Here is a 16120-nt window from a genome sequence, read left to right as displayed (position 1 = left end):
CGTATCTCCGTTGTCATTCTTGTTTTTGCAGGTTGCAAAAGTTGCCGTTTAAAAAAATGGTCTGGGACAGGAAACACAATGTCACGTACTGTCCAATTGCTAAGGTAAATCCTTATGATAAAGTAACAGAATGTCTGTTAGTTTGTCTGTCTGTTTGTATGTCTATTTGTCTGTCTGTTTGTCTGTCTGTTTGTCTGTCTGTTTGTCTGTCTGTTTGTCTGTCTGTTTGTCTGTCTGTTTGTCTGTCTGTTTGTCTGTCTGTTTGTCTATCTTTTTGTCTTTTTGTCTGTCTGTCTGTTTGTCTTTTTGTCTGTCTGTTTGTTTGTCTGTCTGTCTGTCTGTTTGTCTGTCTGTTTGTCTGTCTGTTTGTCTGTCTGTTTGTCTGTCTGTTTGTATGTCTGTTTGTCTGTCTGTTTGTCTGTCTGTTTGTCTGTCTGTTTGTCTGTCTGTTTGTCTGTCTGTTTGTCTGTCTGTTTGTCTGTCTGTTTGTCTGTCTGTTGGTCTGTCTGTTTATCTGTCTGTTTGTCTGTCTGTTTGTCTGTCTGTTTGTCTTTTTGTCTGTCTGTCTGTTTGTCTGTTTGTCTGTCTGTCTGTTTGTCTGTCTGTTTGTCTGTCTGTTTGTCTGTCTGTTTGTCTGTCTGTTTGTCTGTCTGTTTGTCTGTCTGTTTGTCTGTCTGTTTGTCTGTCTGTTTGTCTGTCTGTTTGTCTGTCTGTTTGTCTGTCTGTTTGTCTGTCTGTTTGTCTGTCTGTTTGTCTGTCTGTTTGTCTGTCTGTTTGTCTGTATGTTTGTCTGTCTGTTTGTCTGTCTGTTTGTCTGTCTGTTTGTCTGTCTGTTTGTCTGTTTGTTTGTCTGTCTGTTTGTCTGTCTGTTTGTCTGTCTGTTTGTCTGTCTGTTTGTCTGTCTGTTTGTCTGTCTGTTTGTCTGTCTGTTTGTCTGTCTGTTTGTCTGTCTGTTTGTCTGTCTGTTTGTCTGTCTGTTTGTCTGTCTGTTTGTCTGTCTGTTTGTCTGTCTGTTTGTCTGTCTGTTTGTCTGTCTGTTTGTCTGTCTGTTTGTCTGTCTGTTTGTCTGTCTGTTTGTCTGTCTGTTTGTCTGTCTGTTTGTCTGTCTGTTTGTCTGTCTGTTTGTCTGTCTGTTTGTCTGTCTGTTTGTCTGTCTGTTTGTCTGTCTGTTTGTCTGTCTGTTTGTCTGTCTGTTTGTCTGTCTGTTTGTCTGTCTGTTTGTCTGTCTGTTTGTCTGTCTGTTTGTCTGTCTGTTTGTCTGTCTGTTTGTCTGTCTGTTTGTCTGTCTGTTTGTCTGTCTGTTTGTCTGTCTGTTTGTCTGTCTGTTTGTCTGTCTGTTTGTCTGTCTGTTTGTCTGTCTGTTTGTCTGTCTGTTTGTCTGTCTGTCTGTCTGTTTGTCTGTCTGTTTGTCTGTCTGTTTGTCTGTCTGTCTGTTTGTCTGTCTGTTTGTCTGTCTGTTTGTCTGTCTGTTTGTCTGTCTGTTTGTCTGTCTGTTTGTCTGTCTGTCTGTCTGTACTGAAGGATCTCGTTAACCGCTTAACCGAAATGGTTCTCCTTTACAGGGTAGCTTCTCATATATCTTCATATAGTTAGTTTATTAGATTTGGCGTAGATTCTCTATAACTAGGAACTGCATACGCAACGGTTAGATCATTTCGTTAATTTAGCCATTTTAGAATCAAACTTTCTAACACTAAGATATGATTGAGAAAGCGTAGCAACTCTATAATAGTTACCAAAATGTCAGTAAGTCCATTTAAAACATGTTCATTTTTAACTTTTTGACAACTGTTTTTATGTGATATAATTATTTGTTTCATCTGATTTTTTTATGCTAATTCCTTTTACAACAAGAATTTTTACAACAAAGTTAGGATGGGTTAAACAGGATAATAATAGATTCTTTACCTTTATATATTTTAGGGGATGGAATCACAAATACAAAAGATAATACAAAAGTATATTTATGATTTTTACCTAAACAGATTTAATACAAGGACATTATTATTATGGGGCGCACTGCTACTCTTTAAATGTGTCTGTCCGCTATACAGTATGACAACACTCCCTAAATTACTAGCGCCAGCAAATGTCTATTATTTTTTAAAAGCGAAGCTTTTCTATAATTAGGGTCGGTCCGTCCGTCCGTACGTCCGTCCGAGATAGATAGCTTTTATTCGTTAATTTAGGCATGTTAGAATTGTCCTACCGATTTCAAACTTTGCATGATGATTCCTGTAGTAGTTAGGTACGATTTAGAAAGCGTAGCAACTCTATAATCATTACCAGAATGTCCGTACGTCCATTTTAAACATGTTGATTTTTCTACTTTTTAAACAACAAATTTTTATGTGAACTATTTATCCGTTTGATCTGATTTTTGGTATATTAATTCCTGAGACAACAAAGATCAATAATATAAGCGAAGCAACTCTATAATCAAGTCCTAAAAATGTAAGTATGTCCTTAAACATTATCCTATATCAAGCAGTTTTTTCAACAAATTTACTTACAATTTTGCTTTGACTCTTATACTTTTATATTCTGATTATTCAGTTCAGACACAATACAAGCGTTAATGTCCGTTTGTCCTACCGTTTCAGTGCTTCGCTTTTATGGATGTTGTCATCCATTTTACAAATAAAACTATGTATAATATTATTTAGATAGCTTCAGGAACGTGGTTAACAATATTCCAACAATTAGGCCAAAGAGAACAGGGTGTCGAGGTATGATATTTACATTTTAAAACAAAGCTTTTCTACATTTAAGATGTGTCTTTCCTTCACCTGTCCATTGGTCCTTAACGTATAGCTCTGTCCACCTATAGGCATTGTCATTTTGCATGGAGATTCCTGAAACAATAAGATGTATTCTTGAAAGCTTAACAACAAAAAGCCAAATACCATCCCAAGGATAAAATCAAAAGGTTAAATAGCCTAAAACCATCCCAAACAACGTGAAGCCTCTCTATAAATGAGAACTCAATCAGTTTAGTAGTTATTATAATCTTAAGCTTCAAACAAAGCTTACTACTTTTAATAATAAGATTACTTAAACTTTTTAGGAGCAGTATTTAAGCAATTATTAAAGTTTATACTTTTTGAAGTTGTGGGACGGGATTAAGCTATTTTTTCTAACACCTCTCTTCTGTCTCTTCGAATAAAGACTAGGGACATAGCTTCTAGTTATATTATATTGAAACTGTACTTTTTAAAAGCGTAGCATTTCTATAATTAGGGTTGGTCATTCCGTCCGTCCGCCAGTCCGTCCGGAACGAATAGCTTTTTTCGTTAATTTAAGCATGTTAGAATTGTCCCATCGATTTCAAACTTTTGCATGGTGATACCAGTATTAGTTAGGTACGATTTAGAAAGTGTAGCAACTCTAGAATCATTATCAGAATGTCCGTACGTCCATTTTAAACATGTTGATTTTTAGCAACACATTTTTATTTGATCTAATTATTAGATTGATCTGATTTTTGGTATACTGATTCCTGGGACAACAAATTACAATATTATAAGCGTAGCAACTCTATAATAAAGTCTTAAAAATGAACTATGTCCATAAATATTATCCTGTATCAAGCAGTTTCTCAACAAATTTACTTACAATTTTGCTTCGACTCTGACTTTATACAAGTGTTAATGTCCGTTTGTCCTACCGTTTCAGTGCTTCACTTTTCTGGATGTTGTCATCCTTGCTATTGTTTCATTTATAGGAAACATCTGAATGGGTTAGGAGAAAAATGACTAGGTAAGTCTTCTGTTTTACTTATTACCTGAAGTAAAAAGATATCTATCTGTCTGTATGTTTGTACCGAAGGATCTTGTTAACCACTCATCGATATAGGGTTGTTTATAAACCCCCCCCCCCCAAAAAAAAAAAAAAAATCCCACCTCCATTTTTTTACTTTTTTAAAAATCTAAAATAAAGGATTGGGTTATCGTTAGGGGGCGTAGACGCTAGGGTATTCAAATAGTAATAAGACGTAGAGGCCTTTTTTCTGTTTTAAGGAAAGTTTAGTAATGATCCAATCATCCAGGGAATATTGACTCCACCCCCCCCCCCACAATTTTTTTAAAAATAAAACCTAAACTCTTAAGGAGCGAAGAATTTGATGCTTTGATTACTTTTAGATTGATGTACCCAATACCAGAAGGAGACTTTGATGAATTATTAGAACTCTGGGACTCTAGTAATAGTATGTCTATTGGAATTTTAAATTTTTATTAGCGTAGCTACTCTATGGGCCGTTGTGTCTTCCACTTTTTTATATTTTTTGTAATATACGTGTCTATATACTATAGAAATAGGATGTCTGCTTGTGTTTATGTCCGCTAAGGTCTCGTAATCTGCAAGGCTAATGTAAGGGGTTCTACACCCTACACCCTCACACATTTTTTTACATATGTACTCTTCACCCCTTCAGGGGCGTCCAAGCGTTTTTTTTTGGGGGGGGGGGGTAAAATGGCGCGCGTAGCGCGCCGCAAATTTTTTTTACCCCCCCCACCCCCCATAATTTTTACCCCGGGGGTAAAATTTGCTTTGGGGGGGGGGGTAATTAACCCCCGTTAAATCTGTTGGCAGGGGTAAATTTTGTTTAACCCCCCCAAAATTTACCCCCGGGGTAAAATTTTTTTGGGGGTAATCACCCCTTAACTCCCCCTCCCCCCTTGGACGGCTATGCACGCCTTATTACCTTTTAGATGAAGCTACAAAAGCTATGATATCAATTAGTAACTGAAAATGAATAGAAAAACTTTTTCCCTTAATTTTTTTAAAATTTAAATACTTAAAGAAGGGTATCGTTTTAGGTTTGATGTTTTTTTAAAATGCACAAAAGTATTTTAAAATTGTTATGTTAACTTAAATAATTTATTTCAAAATTTGCAGGTTTTATGGTTGTTAGAAATCCATTTGAAAGAATAATTTCTGCTTATGAGGTTATATTTTATTTTTATTCTTTTTCCTTATGTGTTTTATACAATAGTATACCGAAATCAGAAGCTAGTAAAAGTGGCGGCACAGATTATGAAGTAAAAAAAATCAACCAATGAGAGGCCACTATTAATTTTGCCATTTGTCAATTACAGTGTATACTGGCCTCTTATTGGTTTTTTTGGCGTCATAATCTAAGCTGCCACTTTTACTAGCTTCCCGAAATCATACCAAGTAGGTAAATAGTTTAACACTAAAAGTTTTTAAAATCTAAGGCTTTTCTATAATTAAATCAGTCCTTCCGAAAGTCAGGAACGAATAGCTTTTTTGTCACCATAGTCATGTTAGTATTGTCCTATATCGAATCCATGGTGATTCCTGTGGTAGTTTGGTACGATTTGGAAAGTGTAGCAACTCTATGATCATTGCAAAATGTCAGTATACGTCCATTTTAAATGTGTTGATTTTTTAATTTTTTTATCATATTTTTATGTGATATAATTATCCGATTTATCTGATTTTTGGGATACAGATTCTAAGGACAATAAAGTTCTATATTTATAATCAAGTCTTAAAAATGTTATGTTAGGTTATTTATAGGTTTAAACATTATCCTGTATTTGAGCATATTTTCAACAAATTTAATTACAATATTGTTTCGACTTTTATACATTTATATTCTGATTATTCAGTTCTGACACTCTACTAGTGTTAATGTTCGTTTATCCTACCGTCTCATAGCTTCGCTTTTATAGATATTGTCATCCTTGATATAATAGTAAGAATGACTATGAAAATAAATGTATGAAAAACGGTAAATGATTTATGACAGTCACTTTAATGGATGTTGTCATCCTTGTTATCTATCCTTATAATAAAGTAACAGGATGACCAATTTTTTGTTTGTCTGTACCGAAGGATCTCGCTAACCGCTGAACCGATCGGGTTCTCCTTAAATGAGTAGCTTATCATAGGTCCTGGAAAAGGTTTTCAACGGTTTTGGGGAAGGGTACCAGCACCCTCCCCAGAGAAACGACAAAAATAAATAAAATAGAAAAACGCCGCCCTGTTGACATTTTGCAATTAGCAACCATAACTATCAACATCTAGCGGCGAAAAAAAAAATATTTTTTTGTAAATAGCTGATTTTAAAATAGATTGAAACAACTTTATGTTTCTCTAGAGGCCTCAAGGGGATAGGCGCTAGTTTCTAAATATTTTAGGATAAGATGTTAAAGCCCAAACAATGGTTTGAAATTCATGAGATAATGCAGGTGAGAAGATATTAGATTAGGTATTAGAGTCCTGCAGGGTTAGGTTTAGGCGCGTGCACAGAATTTGCCTGGGGGGTGGACAAATATCCAATGGCAGGGTAATTCAACAGTTTTGTGAAGGGGGGTATATTACACAAAAAATACCCCCCCCCCCGCCCCCACCAATCTCCCTTGGACATCCATGAGCTTGACATTGATAATTTTTATTTGCCAGTATCGCTTCAAAACCGATTAATATCCGGTGGATTAGAACCGGTTCTCAGCCATACTAAAACATTATGTTCCTACGAATATAAAATGTACATTAATGTTTTGTAACCCCAAGATGCCATATGCAATATAATTGTATATTTTAATATCCGCGGAAAACTGTTTATAATACGATGCGATAAATAACTTATCTAGAGAGAAATCAAAGCGTCAAGAAAGAACCAAGATAACTTTCACCTGCCAGAAGACCTTATTCAGACAAAAACATACCAGGTTTGTTTATCCTTATAATAAAGTAACAGGATGTCTGTTTGTATATATGTTTATCTGTGTGTCTGTTTGTTTGTGTGTACCGAATGATCTCGCTAACCGCTGAACCGATCGGGCTCTCCTTGACAGGGTAACATCTCAAAGTCCCAGGAAGGTTTATACCTATTTTTGGGGAGGGTACCACCACCCTCCGAAGAGAAATCGCCCCCAATAAAAATTAACCCCCCCCCCCAAAAAAAAAAATTTAAATTTTTTTTACTTTTTCTTTTAAAATCTGAATAAAAAATTGAGTTATCAAATTTGACTCTCCCCTCCTCAAGTGCCCCTAGAGGCCTCAAGGAGCGTAGCCGTACTGTCCGCCCGTCCTTTTGCAAAAGTATATTGAATCTTATGGATTTTCTATATATGCCTTCCGCGAAGATGTAACTTTACAAAAATTTCTCAAAAATCAGCCATGTGACGTCATAAAAATTATGGCTATGAGATGAGAAGTGGGAAAAAACCCTAAATAATGAGATGGATAATCTCACGTTTTTATGACGTCACTTGGCAGATTTTTTGAGACACTTTGTAAAGTTACGCGAAGATTTTTAATAAGTTCTGCATTAAAAAACTCTAATTATAGAGTTGATGCATTTTCATTTGTTTAGAATTTGATTGCCACAAATAAGTTGAAACCTGAAGATTTAAAAATTCAGCCATCCTTTCCAGAAGTCGTTGATTGGCTGATTGGGTAGGTTTCATAGTTATTTATCGCATCGTATTATAGAAGCTTTCCGCGGATATGAAAAATTATTAAATTAAAACCAGTTTTATTAGCCCAAAAGGGTCAAAGGCCCGGGCTAACAACAGTTATATTAATCATTTTTTATTTTAATATTCGTGAAAAGTTGTCTGTAATACGATGCTACACATGTTTTTCCGTATGGCTGAGAACCGGTTTTAATCAAGCGGATGTTAATCGGTTTCGTAGCCATACTAGAAAATGTGTTAAAAACTATTGTCTTAACCTTAAACGGTTTGATTGTATACTTAAATGATCCAGCAAGGTTTAAGTGCGTCCTTTGGCCGTCCGGATGCAGATATTTGAAGCATTCTAATTACCCCATTATAAAAAATAGTTTTTTAGAGCTCTCTATCTTTTTCACAAGAGAAAGAGAAGTAAGAAAAAAACAAAGAAGGGGGCAATTTTCACCCTCCCCCCACCCCTCCTGATCTTTTAGAGTTAATATTTTTGAAGAACCTTTCTATTATGATTCATTTCCGTAGGATGAAACCAGTCATGAATCATAATAATAAAGTATACAGAAAGTTGTATACGAATACGAAAATTAAATTAATGCCTATTTTGCCGTTCACCCTTAAAGTAGTTCTTATTTTTGCCAAATCAAAATCATCCTTTCGTTTCAAACCTTACATAAGGATTTCTTTGCCCCAAATGCCTACAATAACCTGTAAAAAAAATGTTAAAAATCTAAAAAACGGACAATATTTTTTTTATTTTTCAGGTTCTATGAAGAAAAAGGGCATAGCGCAGAAAAGTGGGGAGAAGGATTGTTTTTATACATATTTTTTTTCAAAAACAGAACGAATACAATGTACAACCTTAATATTCAAAGACAAAATGAGAGCAATAATAATACAAAGTAGAACGATGTATGTCTGTCCGTCGGTCTGTCTGTCCGTCTGAAGCTTAAGATCTATGTAACCACTGAACCGATTGGGCTCTACTCTTCAGGGAATATGCCTACTGGTCCTGTGATGGTTTTAAGCTATTTTCTTGGGGGCTGCTAATCAGCCAATTAATTCCATTTGAAATTGCCGAAAATGAAACATTTTGTTGGAGTAAAACTTGTTTTTTGGTGTAACCGAAAGGGAAGAATTTAAGGAGGGGAGGAAAAATGGAAATGGGATTGAGGGGAAATTTTCACTTTTCCCTTAGTACTGTGATAAATGTATCCATCCATGATACCAAGAAAACACGATGTCTGTCTGTCCGCATGTCAATCTAAAGACCGCGGTAAACAATGAACCGAGCAGACTGTACTATTGGTCATATGGTGGTTTTAAGCTATTTTTTAAAGAAGGGACACAAGCTTTGTGGAACAAACTTTGAGTATTGAAACTCCCTATAAACTAACAAGGAAGCACAAAAAATTAGAGATAAGACAATGACAGATAAAATTATGTACATCCGGTATTATGATACACAAAACTATCCCTTCATTAGATTAAAATTAGTAGTTAAAACGTTTGAACACTTAACCTAATGATCCAACCAATCAAAATTCACTAAAGTCCCCAAAGATGAATAGCCAACGAATAAGAAAACGTTATTATAAAACTTTGGGGACTTTAAACAGCCCATTGTCCCCTCTTACTCTCTGGGAAAAAAATGGAGGATGGGATTACGATAATCTTAAAATAAAGCCGCCATTTGCAAAAAAAAATTGACGTCTATACTTAATAACAGCTGAGAAAATCACATTTCCCCCATTGTGTTACTGACTGACTGACACACAGGCAAAGTGAATTATAGAATAGCTTTGCCACAAAAATGTGCTTTGGTAAACAAACGTTCTTGACAATATAATGTAAAAACATAAATCTAAACAGTTAAGGGCTTCGCCCCGATGTATTCCATCTGTCCTGTCTGCAATATTGACTTCAAAACTATCCTTAAACTTGGTAAGTCAAACCAATCTCTCAAAATTTACATTTAAAACTCTTCAATTTTGATTCAAATTTTGGTTTGGGTTTTTCTAATTCTTGATCAACTAGGGTAATAGCCAAAGTCTAAAAATGCACAAGGAAAGCATGTATAAAGAAAACAGACGTAAAATATTTTTTTTTTTTTCGCGCATTTATGTACTGTGCATTTTTGAGAAATGACTATTAGAGATTATTTGTAGACCTTTTTTTGTCGGGGAAAATTGTGTGCGAGTTTAATCTATATGCTCCGCCGTTTGACCGTTAGCAGCCTTTCAAAATAATTATTTTACCGTGAACTGCACTAGATCCTTACATTTTAACTTGCATTTTAGATAGTGACGTAGGTATAGACGAGATTCAACAATTCATAGTTGATAACAAGATGGAAATAGACTCAAACAAGCATACCATACATAATGTTGAGGGCATTAAGAGGTTACTTTAGTATAGATTACTAGCGACTGGTACTACTAGCCTCTGGGGCCTACGTATTTGTAGGGGAACAAATAGGCAGAAAAATAAGCATTAATTATGTAGAATTTTCATGAATCTGATGAAAAAAGTTTAAATTTTTTATTTATTTTAATCCTTAATTTATTGAAAAAAACTAGGATGACACCATCCATAAGAAGCAAAGGATAAAAATCATGTTCATTGGTCATAAATAAGAAAAAGTATTTTTATATTTGTTTTAACCCTTACAGATCGGGGGGGGGGGGTGGCTCCAAGAAAATGGCGGTTTTCGTTATATGCCGTTTTTCGGCGATGATCAGAAAAAGTAATTTTTTTATGAAAAATAAAAGTTCGTCCTAAAATTTGGTCATCCTAGCTGCAAAATTGGCCGCTCTACAGCTGTTTTAAAATTTAGCGGCTGGCCGCTAAAAAGCGGCTAAGGAGCGGTCTGACCGCTATGACTAGAAAAAGTAATTTTCTCAAAAAATACACATGAACCAAAATTTTACGTCTTTATCTGTAACAGGAGCCGAGATAGAGGGGGGGGTGGCTCTTAATGCCCCCCCCCCCCCCGATCTATTAAGGTGGGAATTGGGGCCCGATCTGTAAGGGTTAATAGGTAACTGGACACAGTGTCTCAAAAATCAGCCATGTGACGGGATAATCCATCTCTTTTTTTTAGGGGTTTTCTTTGCCACTTCTCCTCTCATCACCATCATTTTTATGACGTCACATGGCTGATTTTTGAGACACTTTGTCCAGTTACTTTAATATTTATGATTTTGTATCATGTCTGACAGACCAACGGACCAAGTACATTATATACTGGATGCTCATTGTAATAAAAAAAATCAGCTGTTTATATTAAATAGTAGCCGAGAATATCACAGTTTCACAAACAATTTCAGGCAGACTTCCTAACGACCTTGTAGATTAGCTTCGCTAATAGTCAAGATATTAAAATTTTGTTTAACAAGGATGACAACATCCATAAGTAGCGAAGCTCAAAAACTATGGAGGGATATCCGGAAAAAATGAACTATGAAAATGAGCAGTTTCATAAAAAAACAATGACCTAAAAAATCACGCAACCTTGTAAGATTTATAACGTGAAATTCTAGGAATCGACCTAGCACCATAGCCAAAAATCAAATCTTAATGAAACTTTGCGGGGATATTTAAATTGTCAACTTATTTAATCCCTAAAAATATTAGCCAACTATCTTGAATAGGAGAAAAGAAAATCATGAAAACTTAAAAATCTAGGAATCGAACTAGCACCCCAACCAAAGGACAAAACTAAATAAAACTCTACAAAACTTGGTGAAAATACAAAGAATGTTCACTGAAAATCACTGAAAATTTCAGCCTTCTATCTTTTATAGGAGCCGGAAAAATCAAGTTTCCCCCACTTCGTGACTGACGGACGAAATTATAGAGTAGCTTTGCTACTAATAAAAAGATACTAACTTATTGTTATTTTTTATTATAGTAGTTCCGCCATCAAAGCTGGCCTGTATTACAAATATTTAACCAAATCTCAGGTAGTATTTAGAGGTTGAAAATTTATGTACAGCATCGTTTTAGTGGCAATTTTCTACGAATATTAAAACAAAAATCATAAAAATAACACCAGTTTTGGTAACCCATACCTTCGGCCCAGGGGGCTAACAAAACTTGTTTTAATCTTCTAATTTTTCATTTTAATATCCGCGGAAAGCTGTATATAATAAGATGCAATAAATAATTATTCCACAATAAGGGTAGTTGTCCGTTTGTACACCTGTAACAGAAAGCTATTAAAGTTTATATGGGAATGTTAGAATTGTCCTGTCGATTTCAAACTTTGCATGATGATTTCAATAGCAGTTAAATGCTGTTTAATCATTAAAACAGAGTATCAAATCTGTAATTAATACTATAATCCGGTAATGTTTGCACTACAATAAATTCATGTTTAATTTTATGCATTGGTAATCTATCTACTGTACTTTTCTTATCTCTTTTACTTTAATAAATTTTAAGGTTAAAAAGTTAGCAGAGCTTTACAAGTATGATTTGGAGCTTTTTGGTTTTGACTGCAAACCTTATTATGGTAGGTTTTCAAATTCTTAATGGTCTAAAATGTAGAAATTTCTTTCACCAATTTTTTTTCTTAATATAATATGCAACATTTCCAACATTTTTAAATCATTTCATTCACTACTTGTGGATTTTTCAACCCCCCCCCCCCCCACTATCCCTTCTCCCTTACGCAAAGAAATCAGGGATCTAAAGGATAAGACAATGTTCGATAAATTGATGTACACATTATTACCACTTTTGTAGATTATAATTAGTCGTTCAAACATTCGAACACTCACTAAATGCAGCAACCAATCAAAATTAAATTAAAGTCCCCAAATTTGTCAAGAAGACGTTATTAAAACTGGGAATAGTCCCTTTCGTGGCAACGCCCCTTAAGGGGCGATTCGTCGTATTTTTAAAATGGCCTTTAATATGTTATTTTAGGTAAGGTTAGGTTATATTGGGTTAGGTGATTGTCCCACAGGGTTAGGCAATTGCCCCCACAGGGTTAGAGCCCCCCGCAGGGGCTAGAAATAGGAGATAAGCTACTGTGAAAAATACGAATAATCGCCCCTTAAGGTTCGTTGCCACGAAAAGGACTATACCCTTAAAACTTTAGGGAGTAGTGTAATAAACTTTCCAATGTCCACTTCTTCCCTGCAAGGAAATATATATATTAAGATATATAAGTTTTCCGGAATTTTAATGTTAGGGGGAGATTTGAAACCTGCATCAAATTTTAAGGATTTTTTTTATAAAATTCGTTTTTTTTGTATAATTCTTTATCTAAAAGCGGAAATGCATTTTAAGTTAATTAATTTTGACCAATAGGATAGGTGGATTTTAAACTACCTGCGCTCTAATTGGTTGACTGATGTACGCCATCCAATCAGAGCACAGATTTTTTAAATCCACCAATCACAGATGCCAAAATTAATTAACGTAAATTGCATTTCCGCTTTTAGATAAAGAATTATAGAAAAAACGAATTTTATAGAAATTCCTCAAAATTTGATGCAGATTTCAAATCTCCCCCTAACTTTAAAATTCCGGAAAACTTATATATCTTAATATTTATGCCGTTTGATTGTATATCTTTGTCAATGATAAAACTTCCAATCTAATCATTTTATTTTATTTTTGAGATATGGCACAAGATGATTTAAACATGCAATGAGAAGACAAGAAAAAAGGCGAAAGTTAAATTCACCTGCTATTGTCTTTCCATTCTTCAAAGAAAATAACTATTTTTGTTGCATTAAGCTGAACTTGTGATATTATTACATTTTATTCATGTTTGTTTCGTGTCTTTTATGATAGACATATTATAATTTATTAATAAACATTTTATGTAAAGATTTGAATTCAATGGTGAGCAAAAAAATGCGTATATTTTTAAAATTCGAATTGCGCGGTTTGTGTTTATAGTAGAAAAATGTTATGCATACTGTTAGAACAACTTTCCAAATTCTAATTATCAAATTATTAATAAATCATTTGATCTGAAAACAATTTTATAAATAAGATATATAATAATTTAATTCTTTTATTTAAACAACCAAAAGTCAAATAAATATTAAGAACGAGGTCAATAATGTTCATATTACTTTTTTGGTGAGGATTCCTTCTTCATTTCTAAAATATTTTTTGTGATATTTCATATAATACTTAATGATTATTTTATGCTTTGCCACGTTTGAATGCTGCCATATTTGGTTAATATAGAAAAGGGGCAAAAATACCAAACTCTTATCTGTTTTATTACAATATCAATTAAATGTTTAAAAGATACTTTAAATACATAGACATACATACTTCGGCACTTAGATTGAAAATTGCGCATTGTCCCCACACTTTAATTTATCCTTCTTTTTGAGGAGCAGGTTCAACTTGTAGTACTGGCGATTTCTTTGCTTCTAATTCTTTTAGTTTCTTCTGTCTACAGTACATCTTCAGGGCCTAGAGATACACAAAGGGCTAGAGAGCTAGATAGATATATGTGTAGATAGATAGATAGAAAGATAGATATATGTGTAGATAGATAGATAGAAAGGTATTGTCATTCCCTGAAACTTTTAGATAAATAGATAGCTACATAACGAGGAGTTAAATTGATACCCAATGATGATTTTCAAAAATGCCCTTCTTGTAGTTAAATCATTTTTTAAAAAGTTTGAACATTGTTAGTTTGGAACCAACAAATAAACACGACTAAGGTAACGTGGCTAATGAATTATAAGAACCAGTGTAATTTAGAGTCCAATGTTCCCTCCCTCCCTGGGTAGATAAGATAGAAAGAAAGATATGACTTACACAAGACAAGATAGCTGCCAAAATGCCAACCCCGATTAGGACATAATGCCACCATTGTAAATCTCCAGTTGTTCCGCTGTCACTCCCATTTTTTTATCCTTTTTTAATCAAATATTATTTCACTTTTTCTGACCGTTCATACGTTTGGTAACCTGCCCGTCCCTAAGTGAGTTTGGCCCTAACACTATGTAAATTACTTAGCTGCTATTTTAAATATACCGATCTTTTTCTCTTACCAATAAGTATCCTTTACACAACTAATCTTGTCTTTTCTAACATAAAAAATGTGATTTGCTCGGCTGTTATCAGAGATATGCAACATGAATTAGTACCAGTTTTAATCCAACTGGTACTAATCGGCTTTAAAGTCATACTGGAAAGAAAATTCTTCCTGATACAGCTTTGTCAGCGGCTAATGGTTAAACGACTAGCCGTAAAATCTTTTCTTGAACAACCAACATACAAGTTTTGACCTCAGAGAAGCAGCGCCTTTCTATAATTGTTCTTTATTACCTCCTGGACGTTTGGTGGCGCTTTCAGTGGTAGAAATTATTATTGTTAACAAAACCAATAAACAAAATACTTTTAGCATATCTAATCTAAAAAATAATGTGAATTTTAGCTATAATTGAAACATCACTTCATTGATTGAATGCATATTCCTCCTAACCCACAGAAAATATCCTAAAACCAGCGCAAAATTTTTTTTTGTTAGAGATTTTTTATTTTGGGGGGGGTATTTACCCCCCCAAAATTATTTGGGGGGGGGGGGGGGGTAAATACCCCCTCCTAAATGGTTGCACCCCCAGGGTAGGGGTAAATTTTATATGGGGGGGGGTAATCGCCCCATTACCCCCCCCCCTTGGACGTCTATGCCAGGACCTATGTGAAGCTTTCCTAAAATGTATATCTCAGTCGGTTCAATTGTTAGAGGGATCTTAGAGGACAAAAAACCCTTACTACTTAATATGATAGAAGTATATAGAACAAGGATGACAACATCCATAAAAGCGAAGCACTGAAACGGTAGGACAAACAGACATTTACACTTGTATAATGTCAGAACTGAATAATCCGAATATTAAAGTATAAGAGTCGAAGCAAAATTGTAAGTAAATTTGTTGAAAAATGCTTGATACAGGATAATGTTTATGGACATACTTACATTTTAAGGACTTGATTATAGAGTTGCTTTGCTTATAATATTGTTCTTTGTTATCCTAGGAATCAATATACCAAAAATCAGATCAAACAGATAATTAGATCACATAAAAAGTTGTTAAAAAAGTAGATAAATCAACATGTTTAAAATGGACGTACTGGCATTCTGGTAATAATTATATAGTTGCTACGCTTTCTAAATCGTACCCAACTACTACAGGAATCACCATGCAAAGTTTTAAATCGATATGACAATTCTAACATACCTAAATTAACGAAAAAAGCTATCTATTTCGGACAGACGGAAAAGCTTCGCTTTTAAAAATCATTTTGATGAAAACAAATAAATATAAAATGTAATAATATCACCTATGAATCGGCTAAATTATAACTAAAAACCTCATTACGATTAAAAATAAACCTTGAACATTAATTCCTTTTATGTTTCTTCAATAATACACATTATTTGATAATAAACATTTAGCAAAATCATATATCTAATATAATTGTTGCATGGTAGCTTTTTAATTATGAGTGAATATGGAAAGTTTACTAAACTATTTAATTAGACCAATTGTAGGGTCAATCTGACTTCATTATTGGTAGGAAACTGTACACTTTTATTACAAATCGTCGTTTTTTTTCAAATTCATTCATATAATAAGTAAGGTTAATATATCATTGAATATTTTAGGATAATTCAAAAATTATTTTCT

General features: G+C 34.1%; 2 protein-coding genes and 1 long non-coding RNA gene across 3 annotated transcripts; 2 read left to right on the top strand and 1 right to left on the bottom strand.

The window, feature by feature from the left end:
• The first annotated feature begins 35 nt into the window (after window positions 1-35).
• On the top strand, window positions 36-8348 carry LOC145335271 (carbohydrate sulfotransferase 10-like). The gene is made up of 9 exons (XM_080181011.1): window positions 36-104; window positions 2667-2729; window positions 3725-3759; window positions 4143-4207; window positions 4900-4949; window positions 6168-6218; window positions 6624-6701; window positions 7349-7431; window positions 8207-8348. Exons 1-9 carry the CDS (start codon window positions 57-59, stop codon window positions 8346-8348), a joined length of 615 nt encoding a protein of 204 aa, XP_080037137.1. The 5' UTR covers window positions 36-56.
• Window positions 8349-9317: 969 nt separating this feature from the next.
• LOC145335083 (uncharacterized) lies at window positions 9318-13130 on the top strand. The gene is made up of 5 exons (XM_080180794.1): window positions 9318-9386; window positions 9743-9845; window positions 11356-11407; window positions 11889-11958; window positions 13076-13130. Exons 1-5 carry the CDS (start codon window positions 9332-9334, stop codon window positions 13105-13107), a joined length of 312 nt encoding a protein of 103 aa, XP_080036920.1. The 5' UTR covers window positions 9318-9331; the 3' UTR covers window positions 13108-13130.
• Window positions 13131-13674: 544 nt separating this feature from the next.
• On the bottom strand, window positions 13675-14343 carry LOC145303864 (uncharacterized). The gene is made up of 2 exons (XR_013873842.1): window positions 14244-14343; window positions 13675-13889 (listed from the first exon to the last, which is right to left on the bottom strand). It is a non-coding gene; the product is annotated as an uncharacterized LOC145303864 (long non-coding RNA).
• Window positions 14344-16120: the final 1777 nt, after the last annotated feature.

The sequence above is a fragment of the Acartia tonsa genome, chromosome 13, assembly GCF_053477335.1.
Source record: "Acartia tonsa isolate MP-2025a chromosome 13, ASM5347733v1, whole genome shotgun sequence".
In the NCBI taxonomy this organism is placed as follows: Eukaryota; Metazoa; Arthropoda; class Copepoda; order Calanoida; family Acartiidae; genus Acartia; species Acartia tonsa.
Note: the sequence above shows the minus strand (reverse complement) of the source record. Positions and strands in the feature narration are given on the sequence as shown.

Bases quoted from the DNA above. Each gene is read 5' to 3' on its own strand.
- LOC145335271 (XM_080181011.1), top strand. From the start codon at position 57: ATGGTCTGGGACAGGAAACACAATGTCACGTACTGTCCAATTGCTAAG. The intron at 4,950-6,167 runs GTTATATTTTAT...TAAATATTTTAG, and splicing joins GAATAATTTCTGCTTATGAG to GATAAGATGTTAAAGCCCAA. The intron at 7,432-8,206 runs GTAGGTTTCATA...TTTATTTTTCAG, and splicing joins GTCGTTGATTGGCTGATTGG to GTTCTATGAAGAAAAAGGGC.
- LOC145335083 (XM_080180794.1), top strand. From the start codon at position 9,332: ATGTATTCCATCTGTCCTGTCTGCAATATTGACTTCAAAACTATCCTT. The intron at 9,846-11,355 runs GTTACTTTAGTA...TTTTTATTATAG, and splicing joins AATGTTGAGGGCATTAAGAG to TAGTTCCGCCATCAAAGCTG. The intron at 11,959-13,075 runs GTAGGTTTTCAA...TTTATTTTTGAG, and splicing joins TGACTGCAAACCTTATTATG to ATATGGCACAAGATGATTTA.